Below are 14,849 nucleotides of genomic sequence, written 5' to 3'. Positions count from 1 at the left end.
GAAAGGCAATCTCTTACTTGCATTGCTATTTATCATTAAGAAACTGGTAAAAGGAAAAGAGACCTCTAAAGCTTTATTAATTATAGCCAAATCCAGGAAAATCTCCCACATCAAATGAATAAATCATGATAACATCACATGCCCCACCATTAGCAAATTGCAATATTTTCCTCTAACATAATCAACCGTGTACCTAACAAAATCAGAAAGTATAAATTCTAAAATTCTTTAATCCTTTAAAAAACAACTTAAAATTACCTTGATCCTTCCTTAAATGCTCCAGAGTTTCACATTGAAATGAATATTTTGCTACACTTACTAGATCTGTTGTTCTTGCTTTATTGTTTTTAAGCCTGAATATTTGTTGGTTACTGAAGGAAAGTTAACCAAAAACTTTTTGTTTCAGGTTTAAAGTCCGAGGGCCTCTATAGAGTCTCAGGCTTCACTGAGCACATTGAAGATGTGAAAATGGCCTTTGATCGAGGTATACCATTTTTTAACCTTGTACAGTTTTAATCTAAGGTTTCGGTTCTAGGACTTCTCAGTTCTTGTGTTTATATAGGTACTGTGGTAATGAAACTGGCATATAAGCAGAAGTACAGAAAGCAACCTGTCTTTTCTGAGTTCTCAAATTAATCTGTAGTGATTTTCATAAGAAGAAATCGTATTTCGTAGTTGGAAGGAATAGTTAAACAGTAAGTAATGGCAGGCAGAAGGCTAAGTGCTTGGGGGACTGGATGATTCCTCAACCAAGCAGCACAGCCTAGGCTCCTAGTTTAAGTACGAGCCTAGATAGTACCAGGGGAAAGCTCTTAGTCCTATCTTTAGTAGACTCAGTGCTTTACAATACGATAATCTATTTATGAGTTTAAGAACCAGGAACTCCAACTGGGAAGTCATTCTGCATGTAGCCTTGTAGAAAGCACCGCACCACTGTGCACATGATTGCATCTGCACAACAGATGAGAGGAGCAATGGGGAGATTGGTTGTACAGCATATTGAAAAACTAATAATTAAAACACTACCTGTTAATCATTATTACCATCCTAGTAGCCCTTCTGAACTGATTTAGCTGATTACCTGGGTTCTGGTTGTGCACACAGTCTTTGCACACAGGACTAATTTTAAGTATATATGTTAGTGGGTGCAGAGTAGGGCCTTCATCAACAGAAAACACATTTTCGAGTACATTTAAGAAGTTACATAAATATTCTTCTCCCATGTTAGGGAATAGGGTCAGACACAGCCCAGTGATCGCAAGCCCATGGGGACGAGGCAGGTCCAGGTCAAGCCAGGAAGTCAGCCTGGGGGTCAGGGTACCAACCAGAAGGGTACATGGCCAGGTGCAGACCCAGCTGAAGCTGAAGACAGCTATGATGTCGCTTAGGCAGGGACTGGGGGCCCTGGGGGCCCATGGGCAGGAGGTTTGGGGGCTCCAGGGGAGGCTGGGCAGGGCCAGCAAGGTCTATGGGTGGCACGTCTTACACTTACTTTGCCTGAATACTTTTTTGTTTGAAGACAGTTGGTCACGCAGATGTCACTGGCAAAGAAAGTCCAACTAGGAATTCCTGAAGTGACTGTTTTCTTGCTATACCGAAATATCCTTTTAAAAATAATACATCTTTTAAAATGTGTTGAATGCTGCAGTTGTGAACATATGCATATACACACATAAGTCAGCCATGATTTGGGTGAAAGAGATGCACAGTGATATGACTGCTATCATAGGAAGATACATGTCGCAGGTGTGCCACATGAAGCAGTGCTACTGAGAGGGTCACAGTCCCCGTAGGTCCCACTCTGCTCCCTGCAGGTAGATCTGGCCTGGCAAACCCTTTTGTTCTGTGTGTTAATTCTCCTCTGAGTGTATGAACCTGAATGAAACCCAGAAGGAGAAGCACAGGTTGAAGAGGGAAGAGTTTGAAGAAAGCAGATGGAAATTTATGTCTGAGCATGACTTGAATACTGCTGCAGCTGTAGCTCCTTTGCAAATGCTTCGAATCATTGGAGCCAGTTCAGTTTTACAGACGGCGTATCTTTTATTATTGCCTATACTCATGGCATAATCGGGTGGCAACACACACTTGAATTAGACCCACAGCAAGGAAGAAAGTGTGATTTACTGGCAAAGAAGGCAGCACCTAGAAACAAGAATAGTAAGGTCACTAGCAGTATTGGATTTCCAAAGGAAGAAAAGCATGGATAAACATGGAAGTGGAGAAAGCAAGAACAGAGTTTATATACACAGGCTGTGGGGAAAACCATTGGGCACAAATTGATAAAAAGCTGTGTCTTCATCTTCTTTTAACATCTCATGAGGGAAAAGGGATAAGAAAGGAAAGAGAGAGTGTTGCCATGAATAATGCTAAAAGCAGTGGAACAGTGAACAAACCCTTGTTATGAGAACTGCATGACTAGCATATTGCTGAGAACTTCACTTTACAGTTTTGAAAATGTTTTCTCCCTGAACTAGAGATGGAAAAGCAGTTGTGAGTTTTTTGCAGGAAGAGATTTAAAGAAAACCAAAATAGATTTTTTGTTCTGACTTGGATTGTGCAGCTAGAATGTGGTTGTCAGCTGGCAGAAGGTTGAATTGGCAAGACGCTTCCAACCTGACAGCTCAGGGCTTGCTTCCCTGTCAGATCCAAGTTTACAGAGACAGGGACCCCACCCTCTTTTCTGCATCCCAGCTCTGCAGGTAGGAACATCGCTTTTCTGCTGCCCAGTTACCCCTCCTTAGCCCTAGAAGCCAGAGCAGCAGGGAGTGGACTATCCCAAGGATGTGGAATATCCCAGATCTCTGTCCCAGGTGACAGAGCTGGGAGAGAAGGGAGCTGAGAGCCAGGTGGTGGCAGGTCTCACCTCCAGCAACGCCTGGAAGGTTTTTGTTCAAATTTCATTTTCTGCCCAGAAAATGAAGTTTATGGGAGCTTTACAGAACTGTTGTTTCCACATTCACTACAGGAAATTAACATATTTTTTGCAAAAGTTAAAAAAAAAAAAAAGGAAAATTTGTGTCTGAAATATAAAATGAAAAATTCCTGATCAGTTCTGGTTAATAGATAGGTGTTGCAGCAGAAGCAGCCATATCTGTGGCCACGTCACTATCTCAGACATCTCTGGAGCATGCTGGATAGCAGAAGTTAAACGTGTTTTATAAGAGCTTGGGACAGTTCGCTGTCAAAGGAGAAGGTGAGAGCAGGGGAATGAACCAGGGAAGAGAACTGTTTAATCTAATGGATAGTCCTGGCACAATACTCGAGGGTATACACTGGCCAGGAATAAATTTAGTTTGACAATTTAAAGACCATTTTTAACCACCTGAAAGCAAGGCTCTGAAACAACCTCCTAATAACAGCAGGGATAAAAACCTTAACTAGTTTTATAATGGAAGTTGAGGGGCTTAAGAGGAGGGTTATATGGCGTGGTGCCTGCAGTAGCAGAGCACTGCACTCTGGCATTACAGAGGTCCCTCCCTGCCCGTCGTTTCCGAGTCAGTCCCCAGGCACCTGGCTAGAATGCCAGTACGCTTTTGCATCTCTGGAAATACAGCTTTTAATAAATGGGTTTGAAAATAAACAAGTCCTGCCATTTAATGCCCAGGATGCATCCTTCAAATAACGCCATCAAGCTTTCTGGTTTCCCAAGCTCTTCGTCAAGCCACAGAGAGCCAGAAGACGGTATGATACAGCGATGAGGCGCAGGGGCTGACTCAGCCGTAGGTAGGGTACCTCTCCTGCTGGTTTCATGTGCAGCTGAAGGGGCGCAATGATGAGAAGCCAGCATTCCCTCTGACTAATTCTGCTTTGCCAAAGGGACACTCACTTGTTGCTTCCTAAGAATTGGAGCGAGAACAGAAAAGCAAAGGCAGCTTTGAAAGTTAACATCTCGGGAAGAGAATGGCATCCCACATAATATTATTTGGGCCCAATGAAGCTGTGATAGTTGGTTTGAAAAAACAGGGATAAGTTGGTCCTCATCTGATTTAAACTAAGACTCCCTTCCAAAGCCAAAGTAGTGTAAATACCCTTACTGTAAATTAGCGTTAGGCTCTCTAAGGCACTGACAATGTTCCATTTTAGTGATTTTTGTAATGAGAAGGAGGGGAATAATGTGGATTTATTTAATCTGGTGAATGTTGGTGCTGTAGAACGACAGTTGCTCTCTGTCAGCGTTGTTGAGCTGTGGCGTTGTGGCATCCAGAGAACACTCATTGTGCACTTTATCCACAAAGCTGCCATTGTCACCAGTGCATTCTGTCCCCCCACTCGTTTGTATGACTGGCTGGTACAATACACTTGCTAAAAATATTATGCTGTTAAATATTACATGAGTACTTAGAGGCATCCTAACTCATACTCATTCTTTTGCCAGCATAGCTGAAAACCTGTCAAATGCCAAATCCAAGAAAAACCACAAAGAAGCACATTAGCATGGCGAAGGTTGTGCAATAAAAACAAAACGTTAAGGAAAAAGGAACTTAAGTAGAAATGTAATTCAGTATTCGGAGGGCATAGCTGAGGCTTTAAGAATGTAATACTTATTCCATTTCATTCTCTAACAAACTATTGATATATTTCTATGGCATCCAAAGTCAACGGAAACCTTTAAGGAACAGAATAAAGACTTTCTTTGTCTTGAGATATTCAAACTTCAACATCATGCAACAAAATATGTTGAGAGTCAAAGTAACAAGGAAAGAGAAATGACGGGATTTGGGTAGGATTAGGTTTGTAAAGCTGAAATGACCTATATGTTTGTAATCCAAAATTTAAAAAAAAGATTGTATTAACATATGGCCACCTCAATGATACTGAAAATACTAATTACAATCTGAGGAATGTTACTGTATTGAAGAGTGGAAAAAAAGATTGTGGTAATGCAGAAGGTACCATATAAAATAGATGTAGTTCATACAGTATGCTACTGCAGAGGATCCTCTGTGAACTATGTGTCATGAATTTACCAGCAATGAATTAACTTTCCTTTCTTAGTGCTTTGAATTTTAAGTGTGTTTAAATAAAAATACAAATCCAGGAATTTGGTGAGGATAAGAAATAAGTGCAGCCTGCCAAGGGCCTTCAATTGCTGAAACTGAAAGGCAAAAAAAAAAAGACAATCCAAAATCTACCAAAGGAAAATAAAAATCCACCTTCCCCTATATACCCACTGCAGAAATGTGTAGGTATATTATAACAGATGTATTGTTACGCTCACTTTAAAATAATCTTCAGTGCGTTTCCAATGGATGTACATTTGTTTCTGAAGTGAAGAGAAAAATTTTTGACTCGGGAATTAATGCATTTTTCCTACAGTAAGCGAATATGTAAGTAAGAGGTATGTTTGAAGTACACTGTAGTTTGAAGTACCTCTAGGTGAAGTGCCCCTTTAAGGAAGCTTGCTGGGCTGCTTTGTAAAAGTACTAAATAAATAACACTTCCATTTAGTGTACTGTTGACCTGGATAATAGATGCAACCTTCTGCTTTGCTGTATCTGTTCTGATGCAGCTGCTGGCTCCTTGGAGGTATCTGTTTTCAGTGGAGCATTTTGAGTGCTCAGTGTCCATCAATTAAATAGAGCTCTCCACACAAAGCTTTACAAGACTAATGCTACCGTGCCTGGAACGTGTGGATTAAACAAAAGACTGGGGCAGTGTAAACATCCTCCTAGGTCTTATTGATGCTGTATTAAATTAAATGCTGATGGATGTATTCGGACTGCTCAGCTGCATCAAGAAAGGCTGCTTGTTTTAAACACTTAAGCATATAATCTCCTCTTGATGAGAACATGTAGTGCTATTAGTCTTAATGAGAATTATGTGCATACATTGAACAGGACATATCCCTTCAAGATTAATGCCATAGGTTTGTATAAAATGTCTACAATCAATATAAACTCTTTTACTCTGCTGTGAAAGCCTTTATCACCATCTTAGACGCCGAGTATCAAGCACACCCACTCATCTGTCTGTATCAGGCCATGTCTACAAGCACTAGTTACTGCGAGACACGCAAGGCGATGGCTTTACAGCATGTCAGCACCTCGGTGGTAACAGCCCGAGCTGGTGCTTGCACCTCCTGGCAGATACAAGCAAACTCCTCTCTGTTGTTCAAGCAGCATAACTTCACATCGCCCCACTCACCATATGGTCCTAATCTTCACCACCTCCTGTGAGGGAAGCACTATTGCCCTCACTTGAAAGGTGGGGAATAAGGACTACAGGGTATAGCTGATCTCAAAGAAGCCTGAGGTAAAGCTGGGGATTAAATCCAGACAGCCTCAGCCCCTGCTTGACCAGTGTCCTAACCTGTCTTTCTACTGGAATACCGCCAAGGACAGGCCCCAGGAGGGGAGGACAGCAGAATTTCTCCGTCTGGAGAAAAATGTGGGTATGAGGATACTAGGTAGTACCAAACCAATGTAGTCATTTGAACTTGAAAAATAATAGTGATCCAGCCTCGCTGCTAGTTCTTGTAATTTCACTTGTTGCAAGCCATGCATTGGTCAAGGGCTTGCCAGCAACACTTGTAAATGTTAAGCTCGTGATTAAAAGTGCTTTGTAATGGAGTTCTGACTAACTGTGTTATAATATGTGGCAAACAAGGTGTATGTCATTTCAGTTGCATAATTCATCAATTTAGTTGTTCATCCAAGTATCCATATTCATTTAACAAATTGCGATCCACATTTCAGAATAAATTGTATAGCTAAATGCCATAGCATGTCTATTTAAATTCAAATCTTTGCTATAAATAAGTAAGTCAAATATGAAGACATTAGAGGACATCCAGAAAATAAGGTGGTTTTCTTACTAGCTAATCAATATAGATAGATTGGTGCAGGACTTACAAGATTTGGATGTTTACTCTGATTTTTTCTATTGGTCTCCTGAGGGTCACTGGAAATTTATGTTATTTCTCTGTGCCTCTGTTTCCCCAAGTAAAAATCAAAAGAATGGTTCACACTCCTGTGCGTTGATCTGCGGATACAAAATACAACATCAGAACAAGTTATTAATAGCTTATTTTCAGTGAATAAATGGGCCAAATTCAATAAATATATTATTAACATGATTTTTCATCCAACATTAAAACATTATGTGTGAGATGGTACACTGCAGATATTGTTGATGTAATCACCAAGCTCTCCAAAAGACGTAAGCAAATAAATTGTTTACTAAAAGATAAAGAAACTACCATTCCTCATTCATATTCGTGAAGTTGGTAGCAATATATTCTCATTTAAGACTTCCAAATGCTTTCAGGTTGTTTTTTCTTGTCAGGTTGGACACAATAAATCTGAATTAGAAGCCTAGCCTCGCTTCGGTCAAAATTAGCCTGGTTTCAAAAAGATTTCTTCCTCCTCTTCTAGATGGTGACAAGGCTGATATTTCTGCCAGTATTTATCCAGACATAAACATCATTGCCGGAGCACTGAAGCTATACTTCAGAGACTTACCGATTCCTGTGATCACCTACGACACCTATTCCAAGTTCATAGAGGCAGCAAGTAAGTATTGCATAGTAATTTGTACCAATCTTTAATTACATTTCCCATCCATAAAGCTGTCCACGTTAAAGAAAAAGAAAAGACAGACAACAAATTGGAAGCAAGGGCGTTGTTCTGTTCATTACTTCTCTGTCACGTCCTTCTTTCACATGAAACTTTTGCCTGAATGTTATTGCAGATGGGACATCGTGAAGGTACACTATCCCAGGGCTGGTGTCACGGCTGCAGACGCATGCAAGACTGGGTGACCCGTGATCGGTCAGGGATGAGTGAACAGTGTGAGCCTTGAGGGTGCTTCCCATTTCCCCACCATTTTCCCCATCTCCTATATTGCGGCCTCCTTTGGCAACAAACCTGCCCCACTGACAAGCACGTCCCCTCCTTCAGTCGGTGGGGGATCAGAGCAATGAGGCACACCACAAACCACACCTGCCCCACAATTCAGGCGCATCCACCATTCATTAGGTCCTACAGTACCTAACCTGTGTCCAGATGGAAGATCTGCAGTTACCCCCGCCCAGAGCTGGCAGGTCATGGGTGCACACTACCAGAGAAGGAGGAGGACAGCAGCTTTCATTGCCATAATGTTGGCAGAGAGAGATGAGATTTGCCTCAAATTCTGCTCTCCAGGGCACAGCCTTCCACATAATGATAGTCACTCAGGAAAACTCACCAGGTGGATTGCATCAAAATCAGATTATTAGCAAAAAATGTCAAAAGACCTGAGGTGTCTAAGAAGTAGCATGCTTTCTTCTTTAAAAAGTATCCTTAGTAATTTTGAAATGCAACCCAGTATATGGATAAGCAGCAGGAAGAGTGGTCTGTCTGTGCAACTGTGCTGCCTTCCCTTCCCCTCTGGCTTACCCCACCTCGCACTCCCCATGCAACTCCAGATACCTCTCTCCTGCACTCTCTTCTTCTTCCTTGGCAGAGAAATTACTCTTGCTTGTCACTAGTCCTATGAAGAACATGCCCAGAGGAAGCAGTTCCTATCACGTCGATACACCAATCTCTTAAAAGCAGGACATAAAGATTCTTAATCTTCTAAAATTTCAAGCTCCTGGTGCCATTTGTATGGAACGTCATGCAGCAAATACAACTCTGACTCAGTTCGCAGCTTAGGAATCCATACTTTTCATGTAAAATACATGTAAATCATTTTGCTCAGATGCTCATCATGCTCAGATTTTTAGAGAGATTGCCAAATGAGCACTGATGCTCTCTGGTCACTGATACCTATGTATTTAAGATGTTCAGAAATCTTTGTTTATGTAATTCCACGTCATTTCAATCTCTAGCTAAACTTATATACTCAAGCACAGTCTCTAAAGCATATATCCACACTCCCATCTGGTGTTGAAGGCTAATGTAATCTTATGTAAGATTTTAAAGAGTCAGTTCCAGGCAGAGTATTAGGAAGCACTTAATGAAGCCCGGATACCGTACCTATACAGGCCTGTAGATAAAGCTACAGACAATAGAGACAACTATTGAGTGGTCTTCATTGCTGATTTCTTTGTAAAGCCTTTTTTTTTTTTGAGGATGCAGAAGTTGCTGATAAGGTCCATGTTTATGAGTTTAATATTTATCCCTCCAAGCACAGTCAATGGCTTGTAAATGATTCCATAATAATAACTTAGCTTCCTGAATTATTGGTGTTTACAAATGGAGAGCCCTATTAACATTAATCCTGTTTGGTGTTTTTACAGAAATCTCCACTCCTGATGAACGACTAGAAGCAATACATGAAGTGTTGATGTTACTCCCTGCTGCTCACTACGAGACGCTTAGATACCTAATGATTCATCTCAAAAAGTGAGTTAATTGGCATGTAGGATAATTCTTGAAGATCTTAACAATTTTCTGCTTTGAAAGAGAGAGATTACTGAAAGTACAAATAAAGCTTCCATTAGGACACTGCCACTAAAACAATAATGTTACAAATACACAGGCAAGCTATGTTTGTATAAATGCATATAAGCTATGCACATATATAGCACAGATCCTTTTCCTGGCAGATTATTGCAAGCCTTTGAAGAGTTAATTGAGATTTGCCACGTTTCTCTGAGGCAGATAATATCTGGAAAAATACCAGAATGGTAGGTACCTTAGAGATGTGCTAGATGTGCTGCAGCAAGTCACTTGATCACGCTTTCCTTCTGCCGCCCCTTACCTCCTGATTTGTCTTCCTGAACAATAACCCTAAAAGGAAAGAGCTGTCTCTTACGAGTTGTTTGCTCACATCACAGTTAAGCCAAGAATCAAGCAGGGCCTATTTTTATACGACTAGTAAAAGCAATACAGGCCCCTACCAGTTATTTCCTATCTCTTTTGGTTTTAAACACGCTCTGCCTCATTTGCTTTCCAAAGCTTCTTTAGTCATAAGACATACAAAATTTTCAAAAGTGCCTAAATTTCATTTTTGATCTCTTCTTAGTTGTCCCACTACTTGCAGCACAGTTGCAAATTTGGAGTATTTTCTGGGTTTGATCTGCACTATTCTGCAATATTAATGCCAACATGAAAAGAAAAAGACCTCAACTCATGTAAAATTGCATCAGAGAGCTTGTGTGAAGTGCATTTCATGCTCAATCAGGTTCTCATTATGCAGAGACTTCTCATTTTGAATCGGCTCAGGTCATTACAACTGAGTAATTTTACCTTTCAATGAGACATTACCTGGGCATGCAGGAGCTTCTTCGGACTCTGCAGAAATGAGATGTGCAAACACCCTCCCTTGTCAGCACATATGCACGGACAACTCAGGATGAACCACGTTGCCTTTTAAGAAGGCCCATGGAGGCTGTAGACAAGCGACCTGTATACAGAATCAGTACTTTCATGTCCCGGCAGCAAATTTTTAATAGCCAAGTATTGACTTGCCTGCCTTCTTTTTCATGAACTGCAGTACAGGCTTTGGTTCAGCTGTTGAGCTGAACTACTGATGAGGCAAAAATAGTCCAAACAAGCTGATTAAGCTTTCTCTCTCAAATACCTGCAAGTCACGCAATGAATTTCCTCTCCTTTCCCAAATCGTAGCTTTCAGCGTCTGCACAGAAATCAAGTGCATGTCAGTTCCTATGGAGAATCTGTCGGAGAGATCTGAATGCAAAAGAGGAAAGGATCCTTTAGGTTCAGACTATGCTGTTCTGTAGATTAAACATAGAGTCCCAACTCCAGCCCCGTAGGGCTCTTCCTGCACAGAGAAAACAGGATCACTGCAGGATCACAGCCTCTACACCAGCACTGTTTCTCAACAGAAAAGAAACTGCACTGAGTTGCTGTTTAAAGCACTTCTTATTTCTTTATCAAATGGAAGGGACGCTAAATTGAGCTCAATCAAAGCTGAGTAAGTTTTGTATTGCTTTTGAAAAATCAGAGCTACCTTCCCTGAATCTGTTTATTGTCTTTGTTGTCTTTCTTCCTCCTCCATTGAAACAATAACCTAGTGCAGTCAGGAAAATCCAGCAGAGGACAATATCAGCAATGAAAAATGAGCTTGTCAGTCAATTAATTGTTTTCTTCAGTCAAATGGAACATTCTTTCTGATAATTTTTTGCTCAAAATTGGAGGAAATAATATAGCATGAGCAGCCCCGCTGTGGCGAAAAACATACAACTCCATCCATGCTGATGTTGCAGTGAAGCTGTGCAGCTGAATCTTCTCTGTGTTCACCCCAGGCCATGCAAGAAGCCCCACGCTCCTGCACAGAGGTGCTAGTAAGATGTATGTGGCATTGCATAGCTGTTTGACATCTCTGCTGCATACAGCCACAGATGGAAAGCAGAGTGCTACACTTACACAGAGGTGGCTTGGGCTAGGCAGCCTTGGTTTGTCTTTTCTCCTTGCAAAGCACAGCTACCTGTGCTAGAAGATGAGGATGTAACTGTGAGTAGGGGCATTAATGGACTTCTGTCCTGAAAGCAAAGAGGAACAGTGTTTTTCTGTGACAGAGCCACTCTTTGCAGAGAGCCAATAGAAGAAGAAAAACCTAGTCATATAAGGACCTTGCAAAGAAGGGAAGACCGGATTACTTCTGGTTTCAGGCTCTGTGCTCCCCTGATGGCATGAGCAAATCCACTGCTGCCCAGCTGGCAATTGCCATGGCCAGGGGCAGTCTCAGCTGCTGCCAGGAGAGCTGGTTCCAAAATCAGACGTGCTCCACACTGGCAGAGGAGTTGTGTGTGGAGGAGATGTGAAACTTCACCTGTACTCTGCTTAGTAACGGCAAGTCTCTGGTCCATGAGGGACCATGACCAAGTGATGAAGGGACCACGGCTGTCTCTACACTGCAGTGCAAGAGCACTCTCAGGACCGAACTCAAATGCCAAAGGCTTGCTGGGACAATACTGATGTGATCCAGCTCTGTTACCTGGAGGGAAACCCTGAGCACATCTTGCATTTTCCAGCAGGCCTAAGGGATGACTTCTCTGCATCCTTGGCAGCCTGTGTTTGCTCCAGCCACACGTAGCCTACCTTTTTTTGTATTTACAGTATATGACCGGTGTCGGGGAACAAAACAACCTGGGCTCCTTCCTAGAAGTGCCTCTGTTCTCTGTCAAGGATAGATGGCAGTCATAGCAGTCTGACTTTAGCAAAAAGCCACCTCTCTGGACTACTCCAGGATTCAGCACGCTCCTAAAGTATAACAAGGAATCAGAGTCACTCAGCTGCTGGTTGGCCTGAGGCAACCAGCAAGGCAGAAATGTGTGAACGTGTGGATTCCTGCAGGCTGGAAGCATGGGGGTCACTGGTAATCAGAAGAAAATTTGGGTTCATATTCAGGAAGCACATCCGCACCTGCAGTGTGATGCACACCAAGTACAACATGCCAGAGAACTGTAGTTACTGTAGGGTAGAGGACTGCTCCATACATCATCATTTAAATCATTATCATGCTTTTCAGAAAAGCAATTGCCACTAATTCTTATACCCTAATGAATAGCCACATGGAAAAATCACTCAAGAGTCTCGTGAGCAGTGTTTAAAGGCACTGGAAATCACAACCCCACTGTAGTTGCATTGTACTTGCTGTGGAAACAGTTACTATATTGAGTGGAAGTAAAAATTGTTACTGAAAAACGTCATTATCTACCAATGCTTGATGTGAAGCAGGACTACAGACTAAGATGCATATATTCTTTTCTTCTGGGAAGTAAACAGCTACTTACGGTTTTTTCCTTGTCTTTTTTTTTCTATTTTAGGGTTACCTTGCATGAAAAGGATAATTTTATGAATGCTGAAAACCTGGGAATAGTGTTTGGGCCTACTTTAATGAGACCTCCAGAGGACAGTACCCTTGCTACGCTGAATGACATGCGGTACCAGAAGTTAATTGTGCAGATTTTAATAGAAAACGAGGATGTTCTCTTTTAGACAGAGAGGCATATCTTCAAAGCCATTTGTTTTAAAATAATTAGTTTGAAGGAAAAACAACATTTCTTTAAATTTTTTTAAACATAAAGGAAAAGTTCCTTGACTGCACTTCAATTTCTGCAAAGTTGCAGATGGATGCCAAAATGTTTAGGGAAAGCCTATGTCTCATAGACATATGCCTCTTTGTAGAAGGGAAAAAAAAGGTCAGAAAAAATCCTCTTACCTTGTATCTTTTGCCTTGCCTCAGATGTATATTTGTTTTGAGAAGTTGCAAACAATTTTATTGTTAACTTATTAAGAAACACAAAACATATTTTAATATGGCTAGAGAAGCAAAAAGGTACTTAATCAGTGTTTCTTGTATACGCCTATACATTTCCCTCTCCATGAGACATAATTATATATGTCAATTGTGAAACAGAACCTATATTATAAAGATATTTTTACTTTACCTAGCTGAAAGAATGGCATTTTATTTTAGCAAACTATAAATCAATGCGGTGCATTGATTATTTTCCACATAATTCTTTCCTGCATTTTTGCTATGATATATTGAAAACAATTACCACTAATGCAGTATTATCCTGACATACCTCTTTCATTACAAGTGTTTTAATTCTTTTCTCGTGTGTATTCCAGCTTTCCTTAGGTTTCTTTGCATTTAGGCACTAGCATCCTAAGATTGTACACTTTTAGCCATTTGATATTTCCCAAAACATACAGTATTTGCTCTTTTTTTTTTTTTTTTTACTCCCATGTAAAATATGGTATTGAGAATTTTTCAAAAGTCCTGGTGGTAGTTTCAGTTTCATATGCCAGATTTTTCTTGGATAACAGTAATATGTAAATTAAGTGATGCTGGGACACTGGATATTTTCTGGCCTTGTTGAAAAGTTAGCACTTTTTTGGGTTAATTATGAAGGATTTGGTTTTTCTGTAAAAATCGAGTTATGTTTTGTCATGTTTCTGTATTTATAAACGTACAGTAAATCTGCTAAAAATGTAGGTATTTATCTTGAATGTGTTTCCTGATGGTTTGTTTAAAAAAAAAAAAAAAAAGAAAGAATGCGTAGGAAATGTGGGAGTTGGTAAATTTAATTATTACCAAATTTTAATATTTTTCTCCCCTTCACAAACATTGACCTACAGAGTTCATAGTCTAACTGCAACTTATTCCTAATGTTAAAACTGTTTCTCAGCATGAGACGTTTCTGCAAGCATAGAACATCAACATACTTTACTACCAAACTCAATTTTCAATACAAAAAAAATTATAATAATCCCTCATCTTGATCATTTGTATCATATGCTTGGTAACTCAGTGATGCAGTTTCCTGAATTATTTCAGGGAGCACATGTTTCTATTCAAATTGAAAAATATGTGTAACTATGATAAGGAAGGGAGGTGGAGGGTATGACTGTAAATTTGTCGTCTTCTAGAGAAATAACTAAGGGCTAGATAGATTAACCCAGATTGCAGAGCAAATGCTAAATAGTCTGAGTTCCCAATACTTCCATAGATACTCCTGCCTTGTACAGGACTATTTGTTGTAGGTTATGTACTACTTAATACTGTCACAAAAATTATCTGGAAATGGTTTTATTTTGTGAAGTGAAATATGCTTTGTAATTTATGATAGTGTAAATGGAAGGAAAAATCCCATTAAATGTGTTAAAGAGTTCTGGTGTCTGTCACTCTGACCACATGGCAAGCTGCCAAATGAAAATCAATCGCTAATTACCATCCTGACATTGCTGGAAACTTTCCTACTTGGAAAACTTAAGAACGGTTTTACTGAATGTCAGCAGTTTCAGATTGGCACTTGGATGCCCATACTACCACAGCCAAGTCTATGCACACATTTATTTTCTGCGACCAGCGTGAGTCACCTCTGTGTAAAACTTCAAGCGAGCAACAAACCGCAGTATCAATCCAATCAGTTTCCAAGAATCAATGCCATC

The 14,849-nt window shown here is 40.5% G+C and overlaps 1 protein-coding gene across 1 annotated transcript in view; it reads left to right on the top strand.

Annotated features, from left to right (window-relative positions):
• CHN2 (chimerin 2) overlaps window positions 1-14,569 on the top strand; it is a 167,443-nt gene extending 152,874 nt beyond the window's left edge. The window contains exons 10-13 of the mRNA XM_076331264.1: window positions 407-484; window positions 7,374-7,511; window positions 9,221-9,326; window positions 12,716-14,569. Of these exons, the coding sequence (XP_076187379.1) occupies window positions 407-484; window positions 7,374-7,511; window positions 9,221-9,326; window positions 12,716-12,887 (494 nt within the window). The 3' untranslated portion in view covers window positions 12,888-14,569. The remainder of the gene's footprint in view (window positions 1-406; window positions 485-7,373; window positions 7,512-9,220; window positions 9,327-12,715) is intronic.
• The last annotated feature ends 280 nt before the right edge of the window (window positions 14,570-14,849 follow it).

Source organism: Aptenodytes patagonicus, chromosome 2 (assembly GCF_965638725.1).
Source record: "Aptenodytes patagonicus chromosome 2, bAptPat1.pri.cur, whole genome shotgun sequence".
NCBI classification, from domain to species: Eukaryota; Metazoa; Chordata; class Aves; order Sphenisciformes; family Spheniscidae; genus Aptenodytes; species Aptenodytes patagonicus.
Note: the sequence above shows the minus strand (reverse complement) of the source record. Positions and strands in the feature narration are given on the sequence as shown.